Source organism: Phodopus roborovskii, unplaced genomic scaffold, assembly GCF_943737965.1.
Source record: "Phodopus roborovskii unplaced genomic scaffold, PHOROB, whole genome shotgun sequence".
In the NCBI taxonomy this organism is placed as follows: domain Eukaryota; kingdom Metazoa; phylum Chordata; class Mammalia; order Rodentia; family Cricetidae; genus Phodopus; species Phodopus roborovskii.
The window spans coordinates 1896346-1914265 of record NW_026126599.1 but is presented as its reverse complement, the minus strand read 5'-3'; the positions used below and the strand labels follow the sequence as shown (position 1 = coordinate 1914265).

General features: G+C 53.1%; 2 protein-coding genes across 5 annotated transcripts in view; one reads left to right on the top strand and one right to left on the bottom strand.

Moving 5' to 3' along the window:
* Positions 1 to 17920, top strand: part of CUNH7orf50 (chromosome unknown C7orf50 homolog) — a 100915-nt gene that overhangs the window by 60860 nt on the left and 22135 nt on the right. The gene's annotated exons all lie outside the window — the stretch shown is intronic.
* Gpr146 (G protein-coupled receptor 146) lies at positions 4459 to 17421 on the bottom strand. Of its 4 annotated transcripts, none has more exons than XM_051205394.1 (2): positions 17263 to 17421; positions 4459 to 5921 (listed from the first exon to the last, which is right to left on the bottom strand). In XM_051205394.1, exon 2 carries the CDS (start codon positions 5894 to 5896, stop codon positions 4895 to 4897), a length of 1002 nt encoding a protein of 333 aa, XP_051061351.1. In that variant the 5' UTR covers positions 5897 to 5921; positions 17263 to 17421; the 3' UTR covers positions 4459 to 4894. The 4 variants fall into 4 exon arrangements, with proteins under 4 accessions (XP_051061351.1, XP_051061353.1, XP_051061354.1 ...); XM_051205396.1 differs by having other exon boundaries at positions 4459 to 5924; positions 17263 to 17418; XM_051205397.1 differs by lacking the exon at positions 17263 to 17421 and adding an exon at positions 8380 to 8519.

The window sequence follows — 17920 nt, the reverse complement described above, 5'->3', positions numbered from 1 at the left end:
CAGCCACAAATCCAATGGCCCATTGAGAGACTGTTCCCATCATTCTAGAAAGTTCCTTGGGGCCCCAGAGATAGTGTCTCCTTTCCTGGATCAGGGAAGCAGGCTGTTGGGTGTTTGGATCCCCAGAACCCATGTAAGTCCCAGGTGGGCATGGTGGCCCATCCATAATCCAGCCCCCAAAGACAGAGGTGGGTCCTCAAAACAAGCTGGCTGGCAAGGCTAGCCATATCAGTGTGCTCTGGGTTTGGTTAAAAGATAGGCCCTGCCTCCATAAGTAAGGTGGAAGAGCAATCATGGTTATTACCATCCCCAACCTCAGACTTCCACCCCCTTCAGCCATGCACCTATAGTCAAACAGACGTGTGTGCACACACGTACATATTGCACGTGCACACACACACACACACACACACACACACAAAGAGAAAACTGGCAATGGGGGAAGTGAGTAGTAGGGTGGTCAAAAGACATGGTGAGTGTAACTTTCCAGCAGTGGTAGGCTTTAAGTCCTTCCCTTTTCCCGAACTGTGGCCTGACATATCAGCCAGGAGCACCCTGACTCCGTCACTGCCAGGTGGCTAGGGGTGCTGAGTGACAGGAGTCAGGCTCATCCGGTCCTCCTTTGAAAGGAAGCTCCAAGTCTGGGCTCTGATGGTTCTCGGCTTAGGATCTGAAAAGAGCCCTGGAGTGGGGGTATACTTTGTGCCCCAGAAGGAACCAGTGACTAGATCTGGGGATGTGGCTAGCACTGCCTTCCTTCCTTCCCCCTTGAGGTCTGAAGTGCATGTGATGGCCGCCCATCCTGGGAAGTTCCCTGTGCTCTCATGGTTCTGTCCCTACTGTAGACTGTGGGGGCATGCTAGGTGGCACTGGAAGCAGCATCCCCTGGGCTTGTGGCCACAGGGATGTTTCACATGCTGAGGGCAGTTCAAGAATCCTTTCCATTACCTGAGGGACACAGTGGGGTATCCTTGAATCACACATCTAACAATTAGGAGGCCTGAGAGACTTGCTATTGGAGAAATCCAGTCCTTGTCCAGACACAGAGAGGACTGTGGAGATCCTCCAAACAGAGTGACCTTGCCCCAAGTTGAGTTAGATCCACTGGATTTGGACTTCCCTGACTTCAGCTCTCAGTGTTGCTGAAGCCGACTACAGCATAAGAGCACTCGGAAAAGCACAGCTCCGATGCACACTCATTCACACATGCATTCGGCAAAAGCAGGCAAAGCTCACAGCATACTCCAGGCTGTGTGTGCGCTTTACTGATAGCACCGGGTGTGTTTTGTGAGCATCATTCCCAGGTTGTCACTCTTTCTCTTATCAGCTAACACTGTATGCAAAGCAAGGTCAGCTGCTGCTGGGACAGACTCTCCCACACGTGCCAGGAGTCTCAGGGAGCTGCTAGGCCATGATAATACCCTCACCCTGTCCCTAAAGGTGGTGACATTTTGGGAAGAAGTAGAACCGTGCATGGGTATAGCCTTTCCCTCTCTGCAATCTGTGGCTGGCTGAGTGACAGGTTCAAGTTCCCTTTGTCACCCATAAGGCTTGCTGATCTGTGGCAACCACTGGGCATGTGACATCTGAACGATGGTAGGTTTGTCAGCCTAATGTAATTCTGTAGACAAACTATGGAGTAAAGTAAAAGTGTTGACATTTATAGTATGAGTGGAAACAACCTTTTAAAAGAAAGATTTGTGTTGTTTATGTGTGCCAGTGGAGACCAGAAGAAGGTATTATATCCCTTGGAACTGGAGATATAGGTGGTCTCCCAAAGGATGGGATTATAAGTGTGCAAATCTCTACACTAAGGTCACGAAGGTGCTGGAGACCAAACCCAGGGCCTTGCTAGTGCTGGGTAAGCACTCTGGATCTGAGCTGCAACTCCAGACCAGAAACAACCATTGCTTTCTGGTTCCCGATAAACATCGCATACTCCTAGAAATGCATGTTTTAGGAATCCAGACATTGGGCTTGGCTGTGGCTCAGTAGCAACTGCTTACCTAGCTGGTGCAAAGCCCTGGTATTTGGTTTTCTTCCTCCACCATTAAAACACAGGCACCAAGGGGGGGGGGGGGAGGAAACAGGGTGTTGCATGTTAAATAATTTAATAGTATTCAGATGTGTGAATCTCATCAGTAGTTTCTTTTTCACATACACAGAATTTTGGCAAATGGATCCAGCCATGTGGGTGGATCTTGTAGGTCAGGAATGAGAAAGCCCCCCTCTTCCCAAGTTTAATGTCATAACTACTCCCTGGTCCAGCCTTTGCCGAATGCTTTCTCTAACAGAAAGTTGTCTTTTAGTTCCTGGGTATATCTGCCCCAAGGAGCATTGGCTCTGGTTTCCTCTGACGTGTCTTGAGACATTGTGAAGGGAACCCAAGAAAAAGGTCACTTTCTGGAATCCTAAGTAATGACACATGACAAGCTCTCTTGTGAGTTAATGAAAATAGAGCATCCATTGTAAATTATAACCATCAAGAAGTGTTGACAGCCAAATTAACGATCCTTTGGGAGCTGTGTGTCCTGCCTGGCATCTTAAACTCATGCAAGAAAGCACTGTACGTGTGCACAGACGCGCACACACGCACGCATCATTGTAGTAACCATCTTCTCTATGTGGTTAAAGTTCTTCCCTACTTTGGGAGGTGCATAGCAGAAGACGTAGGAAACAGACACTGGGAACTCCTAGGATGAACTTAGCACAGAATCACAGACAGCAAATGTCAGCACCAGGGACTGTGCAGTGTTTGGGCAGTTGCAGTGGAAGGCTGGGTGGTAGGAATAGAGTCCTGGGTAGGAGGGTGCATCACTACAGGGGGTCTCTACAGGGAAAGAGTCTGCACTGTAGATGGCCACACCTCTGGCCATGTGTGGCTCCCCTAGTAAGACCCAAGCAGACAGCTGGTGTCCACTGGGCTATCCCTGCAGAACAAATGGCTCTATAGTTAATGCTAGTCATGGGGTCCTGCCTTCCAGTTCCTCAAGGGTCTCCTAGAACCTGGCCAGTTTGTACTTAAGTACACTGAGAAAGTGCAACTAAGGAACATCTCCCCACCGTACTTGGGGATGATTGGGGTGAAGGATTCCAGGGCACAGAGCCATTCCAGGACCTGGGGTCTGCCCCTCCCAGGACCGCTGCCTGGAGCAGAGCAAAGGGTATAAAATGGTCAGCAGGGTCAATGACTGCTTTAAACTGGAACAGGAACATCACAAACAGCCCATCTGGATCCTGTTTCCCCTATGACCCACAAAGCTCCGGCTGCCCTTTGCTTGCCCTGACCTTGGCCCCGGGCTTGCTCTCTCCCAAAGGACAATTACTTTGGTCTGCAGGCTAGGGTTCCTGTTTCCTTAGCAAGCATTAAGGTGGTCAATGTGGGAAGCCTGGTAGCCACGAGAGTCTCAGAGCCTCCATCCAGCTGTGCATCTGGGAGCAAGGACAGGGCAAGTTAGGCTTGCCATTTTAAAAGCCTCAAAATAAAACTCTACAGCCAGAAGCAATCCTGAAGACCGGTGTCTAATCCAGCCTTGTGGTTTATTCCTGAGGAACTGGGCCCCACAGAGTGTGCCCAGTGGATCACAGCCAAGGATGAGGACCTCATGGACCTCCCTCCCTGATCCTCTTTGAGGCAGATTAACTCGGGCAGTCACCAGCCTAGGAGATGCAGTTTGCATAGAGTAGATAAAACTAAAGTCACTCCTAGCTGAAGTTCCCAAGCAACCTGGACAGCCTTAGGGCTGTGTAGGAAGGCCACTGAATATGAATCACACCAGCCTTGTGCGGAGACAGGCAAGTTAGATGATCATATGGAGAAGGGCTTTAGAACTGGGGAACAGGGAGTTGTGGGTTTGCATTGTAACCCTAGAGAATGAGGCGGCGACAGTGATGGAATGGGGTGGGAGGAATTCTTTTCATGTCCACATCTTAGAGTAGTTAATTACCAAACACAAGGCCCCAGAGGCACGTGGGTGAGGCCTGGACCCAGACACCTGTGGAAGGCGAGCCTCATCCTGTACCACCCCACAGCTGTGTGAAACAGGCCAGGCAGGGCCTTTACCCCGGATGCCATTCTCTGGTCATCTTAGAGTACCTGGCCTCATACCATCCTGCCTCTCCCTTCCATGCTTGGGTAACACTTTACCATGTCCAGATCTCTCTCCTGGGGAGGTCTTCCAGTTTCTGCACTTAGAGAGAGAGTACTTTTATTGATGTGCACATGTTGTGCCTATACTAAGATCGTTTCTCAGCAGGAGAGGGGTAGCCAGGTGTGTGTGGCTGGAGAGAGGTCCAGTGCTCCACAGCTGTCATTGCCAACAATTCAGGCACACTGTCCTGTCCTCAAGCTGTAACAATGGTATCAGTGACAGCCATGTTCCCTTGTACTGTTTTCATCTTAATATTAGGCATTTTTCTAACACTTGTTTTTATTTTTTTAAAAAAGACGACAGAGAGAGAGGGAGGAGAATCAAGTATTGTGTCAATATGAAATATAAATACTGGCTTTAGATTTCACCACTTCATTTAGAAAGCCCAAATACCAGGGAGGCCAAAGGGTCAGCCTGCTTTTGAGGACATGAACCTTGAAGGTGTCCCTGGGAGAAAGGCACACACCTTGAGGGGCAGGTGGGGAGGTTAGTTAGAAGCAGCCCGTTCACACAAGGCGCCACCGCTTTCCACAATGCAGCTGCAGACCAGGATTGGCCTTTTAGGGGAAAAGACAGAAAATGTCAAGAGAATGTCCCCCTGTGCTATTCTGGATTCAGCATGTCTCCTGGGGATGGATGGAAGCGCCATGTGCTTGGGGAACAAAGTGCTATGCGTCCAGTTGGATTTTAGTGTTCCTCATGGTCAGGCCCTCTCCTGGGACTTAAAACCAGGGAGGGGTTAGCTATGCCTGAGCCATCACCTGCTGGATGCCCGCAGGGTCAGGGGAACAGTGCCGGTGCCCACAGTGCATTTTCTTCACTAGCCTTCGGAGCTTGCCAGGGAAGGCTTTGTTGATGTAACGGTACAGCAATGGCGTCACGGAGCTGCTTGAGAAGGCCAGGAACTTGGCCAAGTCTTTAGCAACCTGCAGGATGCCCAGATAATGCCCCTCTACGGTCCTCCCCCGTGAGGCCAGCACCGTGTGCCCCAGGCTCAGGTAGTAAGGTGTCCAGAGCCCAAACTGTGTGCACACAGTGGCCACTAGCAGCCTATGCACCGAGGGGTCCAGCCTGCTAGCATCCTGGTCCAGGGGCGTGTCTTCTTTCCCAATCCTTGAGATGAGTGCCAGCGCATACAGCACAGCCAGACCTGGCACCACATAGCCGATGAGCACAAGGATAGCATCAGCAGCCTCCGTGTTCTGCATCCGGGTGCACTCGGCGATGCGAGAAGACACGTGGCTGCAGATGTAGAAGAGCAGGGAGGAGAAGCTGGTGAGCACTGCCCCTCCCCAGACGAAGCCGCACACATGCCGGGTGTTGTACACACTGGCCATGTAGGTGCGTGGCAGGGCACGCTCGATGTAGTAGTCGAGACTCAGCAGTGCAGTGGAGTACATGGTCACCAGGGAAGCCACATTGAACAGGATGAGCAGTGTCACATGTGCCTCACTGCTGAGGCTCCACAGGGCCCACCTGGAGTGGGCGGGTCCCAGCAGGTATGCAGGTGCCAGTGCCGTGAGCACCAACCCTGCCACCGCCATGTTCACGAAGTACACGTCTGGCATGGTCATGCTGTTCTTACTTGTCAGGTTGGCCAGCACCAGCAGGGCATTGTAGCCCAAGCCCACAGGGACTCCTGCCCCCAGGTAGAGCAGCGAGAGGACCCACAGCCCCAGGCGCAGGTTGCGGCACAGCGGCTCCTCACCCCACGCTGTGCTGTTGAGTGGGCCACAGCTCCACATGGCACCTCACCCCAGCTTCGCAGCTCTGCTGAGAGAGAAGGGACAGAGTTAGTCACCAGGCTTCAGGAAGCACTCTTCTGCCTGTGTGGGTGTGTGTAGTTGTGTGTGCATGCCTGCAAGCTCGTGTGTGTGTGTGTGTGTGTGTGTGTGTGTGTGTGTGTGTGTGTGTGCGCGCGCGCGTGTGTGCATGTGTATGTATGTAAGCAGGAGGCTCCAGGCCAGACTGCTGGAGCCAGGCTTCTGAGACACTCATGGCCATGGTGAGACTCCCGGACTCAGTTCATGAAGGAGATCAAAGTCCCAGGTGATCTACTAGACTCTTCAGCAGAAACCTTCAGAAGTATGTTACCTGTGCCCTCCTGTGCCACGACCTTACCAGCAATGCCTTGGGCTCCTCACCACCATCAGAGCTACTCTGTGGGGACAGAATCCACGCAACCTCAACTCACTTAGCAGTGCTGGGCTGCCCCAGCCACCATCTCCACTTGACATCTATTCTCTCTTGTGTAGAAGACATAAGCATAGCCTGTCATCTAGGACACACATCTGCCTGGTGCGAGGGGAGTGGGGTGGGCTGGAGGATGCATGTATGGCACATAGTAGCAGGCTGTGCCCCAGCACAAGCACACATGTGAGCAAATGTGAGATGTGAATACGAAGGTTGTATACCTGTAGCCCCCCCCCACACACACACACACACACTGAACCCTATGAGCGGGGCTGGGACGAGCCAATGCCCTGGAGGTGTGTAGCCACAGGAGGCCCAGGCGCCTCTGAGGCTGATGAAGCCTAGGGGCTGAGCATGGACGCTCCATTGTGCCCACATAATTTCCCTCAGACGGGCCGGCCCTTTGTAGTTACTATTGAAGCTTGCTGGGTTTGTGGGCACCCAAATCCACCAATGCTGGGAGGCCTGGGTGAGCCAGGCATTCCTTTTCCTCCCCCAGGGTCACTGACCTATGGGCAGCACCGAGCCCATGTTGCAGTCTGTGCAGTTAATCTTGCTGTAACTGAACGAGAGTTTGGCAAGTGGATCTAAGAGGGCAATTCCTCTTCACTCGTTCTCCAGGGACACCCAGTCCTTTAGAGGGAAATTTTACATTCAGACTGCACCTCGGCCCAACCAGACCTGCCCACACAATCACAGCAGAGAGCAAATCTGAGCAGAACACTGAAAGCCAACATTCCCCTTTCCCAGAGTGCAGGGGACAAAGCTAGGAAGCCAGGCTGCTGGTGTTGGCACTGGTCCCGCCTGCCTTGGGCCCCCACTGGGAGGAAACTGTGTAACTCAAGGGCTAATCCCCACTTGCTCTCTACAGCCTACAGGCGTGTACTGACTGCTATGTCAGGACAGTGAGTGGAGGGCCCTCCGGCGACCATGAGGGACACTACAGATGCACAGGCTGGCAGCAGGGGCTGGGTGGGACAGGAGGCTCATCAGGAGGAAAATGGAGAGTTCCATGCTATAATCTGTCCCAGTGGAAGCCGCCACTCTGATGCTAGTTGGCACTGTGCATTTCTGGACATCAGCTTGTGCACCTACCCCCCACCCCCCACCCGTCAGGCTTAGGGTGATGCTGGAACACTCATTCAGATGCACATGGGAAGCCACTGAGTAAGGACACTGCAGTCCAAGCCTGTGCTCCCAACAGCTAGGACAGTGGCTATGGAGTGGGGCCCTGACAAGTGGTAAGTGGCCCTGCCCTCCTTCAAGACAAATGCTTGCTGCATCTTCACCAGACATGGGTTTCTCTTGGTGACCCCTGCTTGCCTCGTCATGGGGGTTGGGGGGCTAGAAACTGACCACTGGAGGGATTGGTGTACACCAGCAGCCCTCCAGCCCCCTCCTGAAGGTGCCTCTGTGGCCTCTCTCTCTGTTATTTCTGGTCACTTCTTCAGGGTCTGCTTTGCTGTTCCTTCTGTTCTTTGGTGCCTCCCCTGAATGCTCAGCACAGCAGGCCCAGTCTCCAGGCACATTGGGTCTCCCAGGCTGCCTGGCTGTGGTGGCCAATGGTGGCTGAACAAGAGCACACACTATTGGAACCTCATCCACCAGGCCATATCTCCACAGTCCTCAGGGAACAGTGGGTGTTATGTGGCCACCATGGGTGGATATTAGTGTGTGTTCTGCCCTCTCCTGGTCACCAGCCCGTAGCCACGTTCCTGCTGACCCAGGCGTATGGATAATTCTCCTCCTGGTGCCCTTTCAACCCTCCTTCCTCAGCATGGGACAGAGGCTATGAGAGGTCCTCTGATGACAGCAAGTTCCCCAACACTGATGACAGGGACTGTGTGCTCCAGCTCACTCAGACCCCGCATCCACAGCCCTCTGGTAGTAAGTAGACCTGTCCCTCCATGTCTGTGAGACTCTCATTGGTGGAAGGTCATCAGTTCTCTCCTCCCGTGGGGGGTGTCCTCCCTGCCCTCCTCATCTTCTATCCCACTCAGCCAGCAGCAGTGAGTGACAGCCACCAGGCTCCTACCTTTATCACAAGTCCCTCCTTCCTTTGTACTGTGGGCTCCAGAGGCCAGCAGCAGGCAGCATGGCAGAGCCAGGGCCTGTGTCTCGGGAATCCCAGCCACTGTGGCAGCCAGCGATGCGCGTGAGCACCGCGCACACTCCTGCTGCACTTGTTTTCCTTGAGTCAATTACTCACAAAGTCGCTGCCTCCCTTGGCAGGCATGGAGGCCCCTCCCTATCTGTGTTTACAGCTGGTTTCGAGAGGGGAGGCGGCACTTGGACAGTCTGCCCTCCAGATCAAGTGTGCTCACATCCTCTGCTCTGTGCTTGGGGCCTCTTCTCCTGTCCCACAGAGCATCCAGCCCCTGGGTAGGGCCTGCAGGTTGGGTACAGGCAGCTCTCAGGTTCTGAGACCCAGAGCAATTTAGTTCAGTCCTGAGTTCCCTTTTCTCTTGAGGAAATGAACTGAACAGACGTTTGTCTGTAGAACTGAGGACAAAATAGTTGGACCTCACTGAGCCTCTGCCATAGAGATGCTGGCTGCTTTCACCACTGGCCCGGGGACACACAAGGCTCTTTGAAGGCACAGCAATGGCACAGGGCAGGCTTAGAATTGAAAACATTAGAGCTTGGGTAGGGGGTCCAAAGCTTCCTTGCACGTGCATTTCCAGATGTGTGTGCATGTGACCTGTTGGGGGCCACAAGAACAGAGGGAGGTACTCCCTGGCTACAGAGTGATGTTCCTGACAGGGCTGCTTGCCCCGCCTTGTCCCCATGTAGCCTGGTGGGCACAGCAGCTGCCCAGACTGTTAATGGCCTACATTGAGAAGTGGAGCAAGAGGTAGGGCTCAAAGCCTGCGCTGGGCGAGCATCTGGGTTCCAGGGAAAGCATCATGTGGAACAATGTTTGGTTAGAATTCACTCTGTGTTCACATGCTACCTGCCATGGCCTAGCCCCTAGGTCTGAGAGCTGCACAGTACTATTTATCCAGCCTGGATGCATTGCAGAGGGGTGTGTTTCTTGCCAGCTTGTGGGAGCTGAACAGCTGATAAGTTTCCTCCAGAAGCTAGGGGTAACAGTAACTGCTGTTCAAAATGTTCTCACTTGACAGAACTTTTATAAAAAAAAAAAAAAAAAAAAAAAAAAAAAAATCCAGAATCATGCTTGCTTTCATTTAACTTCTGAAAGTGGCATTCTTTGCTGCTTGCTACAATGTTGCTCATAGGAGGGGACCTCCTCCTATCAGGCAAAACTGGGAGATCCCAAGAGCAGAGTGGCCGTGTGGGCTGTGACATCCACATTAGGGGCGTAGGTCTGACAGTGTGTCACTAGAGCCTACGTCCCATCTTCTCTGCTCTGGGAATGTCACTGTGGCCACCCTGAGAGTGTTCCCTCCCACCTTAAGGTGTAGGCTGTGGCTTGGGGAGGAGCAGCTGGGTATGGCCTAATGACAGCTGGGAGCATCAGGCAAGGCCCCAGAACCACAGCCAGTCCCAGTGCTTGGCTGTAGAGCTCTGGCCATGGGGACCTTAAGTCCGGTCAGTTTCCCTTGGGGTATCCTACAGCAGGGCCCAACCTGTTGAGACTGTGAACACCAAACACTGGTGGCCCAGTGAGTTCAGGGGCCTCAGCCAAATACCTCCCCTAGCCATAGAAGGGGGTCAGGGAGGCTAGCCTCCACGGTGTGGGGTGTGGATGTATCCACAGGCCTATCAGGGTTCATGTCTCCCTACACCATCACTTCCTTCCTGTTCCCTTGCTGTTGGAGAAGACTGACTTCCTGTAACCAGTGAACAATGATTTGGTGTCTACCCTCTGACCTGGGCTAGGCTGTCTTTCCAGTTAGCCAGGCCATCTGGGAATTTCCTTCCTGAGAAACTGGCTCACAAACCAGTGGGAGGGGAGGCTGGGGAGAAATCTGGTGGTCTCCACAGAAGGGTCAGCTGTACCTGATAGGTGATGTCTGAGTTTGTCCGGTTGCAGGGAGGTGCCACCGCATGCAGTAGCATGGAGACAGTGGTAGATGGAAGCCCAGCATCCGGAGTGCCCCAGCAGTGTGCCTGTCACAGTCTGCCCATTTCATGTGCAAGCTGCCTGACAGAGTGCAATGTTCAGTTATGACCCAACTTCTGGAGCCCTGCCAACTGCTGCCAGGCCCTCTTCAGCAACCAGGGAGAAAACATTCCCTCCGGTCACAAAGCACTGCCCACCGGCGCATCACCTTTCAGCCGCCCTTCCCAGGACCCCCCTCCTTCTGTCCCCCCACCCCCACCCCACCAGACCCTGCCCTTATCATGCTCCATTCTTGCTACTGGCTGTTCCCATCCCCGAAACCCTCCCCACGATCCCTGCCATTCCTACCCAGGGTTCCTTTAGTTCCCACACCCCTCAGGCCGGGCCGGGCCGGGCCCTGCTCCTTTCTCCTATCCAGTGTCCTGTCATTCCTCCTGCCGTTGCTAGTCTCGACAGCCATGGGCGCCTCGAACTCATAGCCCAACCTTGCTGAGCCCTTCCACCAGCCGAGTGGCCCCCATCAGAAGGGCTCTTGGTTTCTTCTACCTCCCCCCCTCCCCCCCCCCCCGTCTCAGAAGGCCCTGCCTCCCCCACAGCTGGCCTGCTAGCTTCAGGCTCCACTGACTCCAAATGTGTCTTTCTCTAGAAGAACCCCAGAGGATACAGTGGCAGTCCCTACCCTCTCCCTCCCTCTCCACATGGTCATGGGAGGTGCTGCCCATCAACCCTCAGGATCTGGCTAATGGCAGGCGCAAAGTCACACCCATCTTTGCTGGGAGCCCTTACATAGTAGGTCAGCATGCCCCTCATTCCGGCCATCCCCTCACCCAAGAAGCATGGGAGACTTGGCTAAAAGACAAAGGACCTCGGGCCTTAGGGTACCCAAGAGGACTGCAGTTAGTGTGTTAGCGAATTCATTAATGATACTTGTATAGTCTTTCATACTTGCTTTTGTTTTCTTAATTACATTCATAAAAAGAGTAAGGGGGTGGGGTGGATCAGTTGGTAAAGCTTGCTTGCTGGGCAGACATGAGGACCCGATCCCCAGGATCTATATAGAAGGCTTGGGATGATTGTGTATGTCTGTAACCCTAACACTGGGGAGGCAGAGACAGGCAGATCCCTGGAGCTTGCTGACCAGCCAATATAGATAAACCATTGAGCTCCAACTTCAGTGAGACTGTCTTCAAATAAAATGGAGAACAATGGAAGAACAACCAGATGTTGATCTCTGGCTTCCACGTTCCTGTACACACAAACACACACACACACACACACCATGAGACTAGCAACAGTAGTACAACCTCAGATGAGGGCTCTTAAGGCATGTGTGGTCAGCAGAGGACAAAGGAGAGGGCACGGAGACCAGCCTCATTGGAGCATGGAGCACATCTGGCTGTGTGAAGGAGCAGAGATGGTCCTCACTTAGCTAGATCCCTCAGCCTGCCAGCTTCCCCTTCTCTCCTCCTCTGCCTCACAAAGTAGCAAAGGTGTCACACGGGGCTGAGATCAGAGCAAGGACCAGACCAGGCATCGGGACTGAGGTGGCAGGCAGGAGGCTCTCTGCTTGTGTGTGGCAAGTCTAGATGGCACTGGAATTTGCCTTGGGGCCTGAGCAAAGTGCCTATAGAAGACTGGAGGGGGTGACAGTGGGTGTAAAGACAGTCCCTCACAATGCCAGCCAGGGTGGCAGCTCAGAATAGCCACCAGGGAGGAACTTGGGGCTCTGCTTCCTGCCCAGGCCGCCTTGCTGACTCCAAGATGACCTCAGCCAACCTGTTCATCACCCTTCAAGTCTGACAGAAAGGCCGGGTAATGAGCGCCGCCTCCATCCGGGTGAGGTGTGGCCTAATTAGTACTTGGAGCTAAGCAGGCTGGTGGGCACAGAGGCGGTGGCTGTCTTTCCTCAGACACCACCCTTGAGGTTCTGAGGACTTGGCTATGGGCCTCATGCTGAACAGTCCATCATGTCCAGTGCCTAGAGGGAGGAAGGCAGGGATGCCTTCCCGCAGCCCAGTTATCATAAGGGAAGATTCAGTCCATCTCCACTCCCCCAGGGGTTTCCCCTTTTCTCCCTCACCTGGAGACCTGCAAGGTGGGACCTTTAGAAAGAACACAGCTCTCCTCTGATGACTCGTACCTAATAAGTGCCTATTCAGGTCAGGAGCTCCCACCTCACTCTGGGCCCAGAGCACATAACTTTGGGGTCTTGGGTTTTATTAAGGCAAGGGTCTCATTTAGGTAGCTCAGGCTGGCCTCCAATCGTAATCCTCCTGCTTCAGCTGCCTGTGTATGGGGATTCCAAATGTGTCCAGTATGTCTGGCTCACCCTTGGACAATCTCAAGGCACTGACCAGGGAGGGCACTACTGCCAATCACCAGGTCCCTGCTCAGACCTGGGTGCAGACAGGTCTGAGTGGAACACCACCCTGTGGTGAACAACAGGCTCGCATGCTACAGAGGATCTGGGGTCTCCAGCATCAGGGAACAGTGTGGGTGCTCTTTTCCTTAACTATGGCAAGGGCTAAGTTGGGAGTGGCCACTAGGACTGAGTAATAGAATGGGATAGGTACACAATGGGCACTGTCCCTATAGGGTACCTAGGAATTCAGTGTCCCTAACATGCTACATCAGGGTGCTTCGGGCATGGTTGTGCTAGTCCTAAAGAAAGGGTTGGGTTTTTGTTGTTGTTTGTTTAAACAGTGTTTTACTCTGAAGGCTAAGCTTGCCTTGAACACATGACCCTCCTGCCTCAGCCTCCTACATGCTGTGATTATAGGCATGAGCCACAATGCCAAGCCCTAAATAGCATCCTTACTTACCCTGATTAGATCCCTGGCGTGATGTATGCTTCACTGCAGGAAGGAGTGTGAAAATGGGGACTCTATAATGTTGGTGTGGCCTGCTGAGGATGGGGGTAGTGAGGCTGTGAGCCTGCACACAGAGCTCTTGGGACACTCAGCCCCTCTTCCTGTGACAGATGGGCACAGGGGCTGAGGCTTTCTTGCCAGGACTTCTACTTACAGACTTTGCCCCTCTGGCTAGGCAGGTCATTGCCATCCTGTCCCTCAGTTTTCACTGGATTTAGATTAGGAAACTCCTCCCAAGCATGTCATTGTGTGGCAGTGGCAGAATGGGAAGACAAGGCACCGAGGGTGGCCTGTGCTTGCTAAGCCCAGAAAGGACTGGGTGCAGAGCTCTAGTCTTCCCTGGCTGTCAGTGGAGCAACAGAAGCTGGTCTGTGACCTTTCGCTCAGACTCTGTCAACTGACACATGGGAAGAGGAAAACGGATGGAGGATGGGCAGGAAAGCACATGAGCCCAAGAGACACACTGCGCCCGAGCCTTCATGTGAGGGGAGTGCAGCTACAAGGGCAAATGTCAAGGAAGGCCTTCCAGAATTCACTCTGGGGGCCTGAGTTACCCCCACCTGGCCATCAGGTGGCAGAGGCTTTGCAAATGTAGTCTGCTCAGGCTTGGGGCTTGGTGAGGCACAGGGAGCTTCCTGGTGTTAACTCTAGTATTAAACTACAGGGTAAACAGTTGGTATCACTGGCTTGTATTCATTGCTTTCCAAGGAATGTGGAATTGGGAAGGGAAGTAGTTTTGGGGGAGGGGGGTTTTCTGCTCCTAACTTAAAATTCTTGAAGCTCTGGGCATCACAGTGGACCGACCCATCACTGTGCTCCCTGCTAAACATGCACAGCAGTGGCCCTGCTTGTGGTCACAGTTGATGAGGACAAGAGTATTCTTGGGTTGGCGGGAAAGAGTTTTAAGGTGAGATACTGATGTCTTTTTTGTATGCCTTATTTTATGAGTCCACAGGATCTAAATTAGCTTGTTACTAGTGAATTTCTCTAGCAACAAAACAACCAGACTGAGTGAAAAATAATGATCTCCTGTGACAGTGGGTGGCCAGAAGTAGCCCAGAGGCAACAGCCCCCAGAAGAGACTGACAGTTCTGACAGACCCAGACCCAGAGGGTCTTCCTGTTCCTACGTGGCTGGAGCAGACACATTCACATTCCATATTTCATTTCTTGCCTGTTAATCAGGAAGCTCTATCCTCTGTTGTGTAGGTGCCTACTATGCCACAGTTCAATCTGGCACCATTTGTCTACTAGATGTGATGGCACAAGTTTGGTATCCTACCTACTCAGGAGGCTGGGGTAGGAGGATTCCAAGTTCAAAGTCAGTCTGGGCTACAGAGTATTCTAAGACCAGCCCGGGCAACTTAGAGATACCCTGCCTCAAAATAAAAAGAGGGCTGGGGTGTGGCTTAGCCAGAGGTCATCTGCCTAGAATCCCCCAGTGAAGGGCTGAGGGTGACTCAGCAGTAACCACTTGCCTGCCTAATACTATCAAAAAGGGGAGAGGAGAGCTGTCTGTTTTTCAGTACTGTTCATCTGGTATATCTTTGAGTGCACCTTTGGGGACTCCTCTCCTAAGACCTCTACCAGGCACTGGATGATACCATCTCCCCAATGGGGAGGCTTCTCCGCTGTGCCCCAGTGCCTGGATGGAGATGTGTAGACAAAATGACAGCAGACTGGGACATGGTGTCCCTGGTACATGACTATGGTCATGCCCTAACTCCTTCAGCATTCACAGTTCTATGTCAGTGGTCACTGTGGCCTTCACCTGCTGTAGGCCTGATGGGTTATGTGATTATAAAGTGACCTGCTGTACACCCAGAGACTCTCAACTTTAGTAGCATGTTTGAAAACAAAGTGCTTTAAAAATGACTGCTAGATGTCTATTTCCCTTTGTAGTGATGATCAGAAACCTTGGCAAACAACCCTCAGCTGTAGGGACTCACGGCTCAGGAAGGCAGGCTTTCTGCGCAAATGGATTGCACAGGCTAATTCCTGTAGCCACCCCTGCACCTTCCTGGCATGTGATAAGAAAGCCGAATGACGTAGTACATGAGTGGTTTTGATTCTCATAGCCTTTTACTTTTCACAGTTCACAATGCAGAGGAAGAAGCATGGGCCAAGCAGCCTGCCTGAGATGCATAAATACAGCACCCTGTCTGGCTATGCAGAGAGCCTGCCTCCTGCCAGATGCAGTAAAGTTGGGTGGGGGTAGATACGCTGAGACCAAACCACCCCTGCCTCGGAGCAAGCAGCAGGGTGCCTAAATGGGACCCTGGGCTTTGTCTCCCCTGGAGGAAGATGGGACCCATGCTTTTGCTCACAGTTTATTTGGTAACTTGGGCTTCTTTCCCTGACTCATAGGGCTTGAGGCCTTCTCAGACACAAGATAGGGAAAGAAACAATAACAAAAATAAATAAGAGGCACCCTGAGAACTGCAAGGAGCAAACTCAGAACAGATGAATTATCCATTTCAGTCACTGGGTAGGCATGCACCCTAACTGGGCTCCGATAACCTCAGGAGCTTTTATCTGGGTGTGGCCTCACCTGCAGGGAAGTACTCAAAGCCACAGATCTTATCGTGGCTCTGCTGGTTATTTTTACTCCTCTTGTCACATTTGGTCTGATCACAATAGTTGCTTGCTGGGTTTGCTTTGGTCCTAATTCAGATGGGGAAGCTCCTAGCCACTCCTATTGGTATATATAAAAAGGAGCCTCAGGGTAAACACTGGGGTGCATAGGTTGCCAGCTCCTTGTCACTCTGTCCCTCTACTTTGTCTTAGGGTATGGGAGCTTTGTTGGCAACAACTCACACTAGACAGAAAACTCAGCCTCTGTCTGCAAACTGAGTCCCCTCTGCTCTTTGAAGCCTGGGGGTGTGTGGGGGGGGGTGTATTTAGAGTCTTGGGCCTTTGAGAACCTAGGGACAGATGTGACCCAGTGCTAGCCAGGTTAGTGAAAGCCCAGCTTTGGCTGCAGGGAGCCTAACAGCCTGCAGGCAGAGGAAGTAACTAGGGCAGGTTTACAGAAAACAAAAAATTCAGTGGTGAGCATTTACCCCCTAGAGGCATGTCCTTGATGTCTCAGTGTGTTTAGGTCATTCTGAAGTTACCACTTTAGAATTCCAAAGGACATCATGGGGTGAGGAGAGAAAGCCCAGGGAACAGCAAGCCCTCTTCCAGCCCGTGAGCCACACTGGCATTTCCCCCCAACTTGACACATAACATTTATCTACCACCATGTAGATCTGCCCACCCTACACATCCTGACCCATATACTCTCGCATTAGGTTTGGGGGATGTGTCTCCTCTTTCTCCATGAACCCATTCAGGAGTCACAGCCACACTTGAGTTTACTCTAACACATTGTACCCTGGAAGACACCTGAGATTCCGGATTGGAGATCTGGACCTTGTGGTAGTTCTTCGTACCCTTGGTGTAATTATTAATAGTGTCTCTTGCACTCAGCGATAGTGTCTGGTCCCCTATGCACGAGTGGCCTCGGGACATGGTCAGTATCATTTCAGTGGTGTTAATTTACAGTTCTTTAAAGCTAGCTTGTCCCCAGGTCATCAATGCCTCTGATAGGTGCATGGGTGTGGGGGTGGACACAGATGTCCGGCTGCTGGGTCAGGAACAGGAACAGGATTACAGCTCTCAAGTACATAATCACAGACGGGGCGCGCTAAAGTGGCAGGTGCTGTTCTGGACAGCAGGTACTAAGTTAGCCCTAGTCAGCATTCCTGCAGACAGGATCTGTATCCCTTCATCTGGGGATTCTAGTTGCTGGCGTTACCTCCCGTGGCCGGTGACTGTCCGGGGCAGACGGCGCCAGTTTCGCTGTCTCTACGAGGACGAAAGCGGTAACCGTAGCGTCCCAGGAGAGCGCGTCGCGGGCAGCAGACCCGCCACCCGCCGGGGGTTCAGGACTGCGCGCCCGGCCCCTGGCGCCCGCCCAGCGCGGTCCCCTCCCGCCCAGGACAGAGCTCTCAGGGCTCCCCGCCCCAGGCCCCACTCACCGCTCGCTGGGCGGCGGCCCGCGCACCGGCCGCGGGCGGGCAGCTGGGCTCGCAGGAGGCAGCGGAGCTCACGGCGCGCACGCCGCGGGGGCTGTGTACACACGTGACCCCGTCCCGCCCCCGGGGACCGCTCGCGTGGTCCCGCCCGCAGAGCAACGCCGTCAGGCCCCGCCCCCTCTCCCTACCGACTGCTCCTGTGGCCCCGCCCTTTTCCTGACGGGGCCGCTTAGTCCCCGCAGTCTCCGCCCTCAGCCCGAATGGACAGTCTCTGCGGCCAGCTAGCAGCCACCGTCGCCAAAACGCAGGCGGGACGCGCACCTGCCCCCTTCCAAGTTTGTAGCATCTACGACCCGTGACTTAGGGGTCTAAGCGGAGCTGTCCTGGGAAGCAGCCTGACGCACTGTGCAGCTGCTGTCCAACGTGACAGTGGAAGGATGCCTTTTAGAGAATTTGCCTAAGGTTCAGGAAGGCCTGCCTGTCATCCTCAACACCACACAAGCCAGAGGCAGTGGTGCATGCACGCAGTCCCAGAACTCAGAAGTTCAAGGACATCCTGGGATACATGACTACTGTAAATCCAAGGCTGATCTTGCTTACATAGCAAATTCTTGCCCAGCTGGGATTCCAAAGCAAGACTGTAGAAAAGGGAGGGAGGGTC

What these genes read in the sequence shown, in the direction of transcription:
- Gpr146 (XM_051205394.1), bottom strand. Translation starts at nt 5,896, where the DNA reads ATGTGGAGCTGTGGCCCACTCAACAGCACAGCGTGGGGTGAGGAGCCG.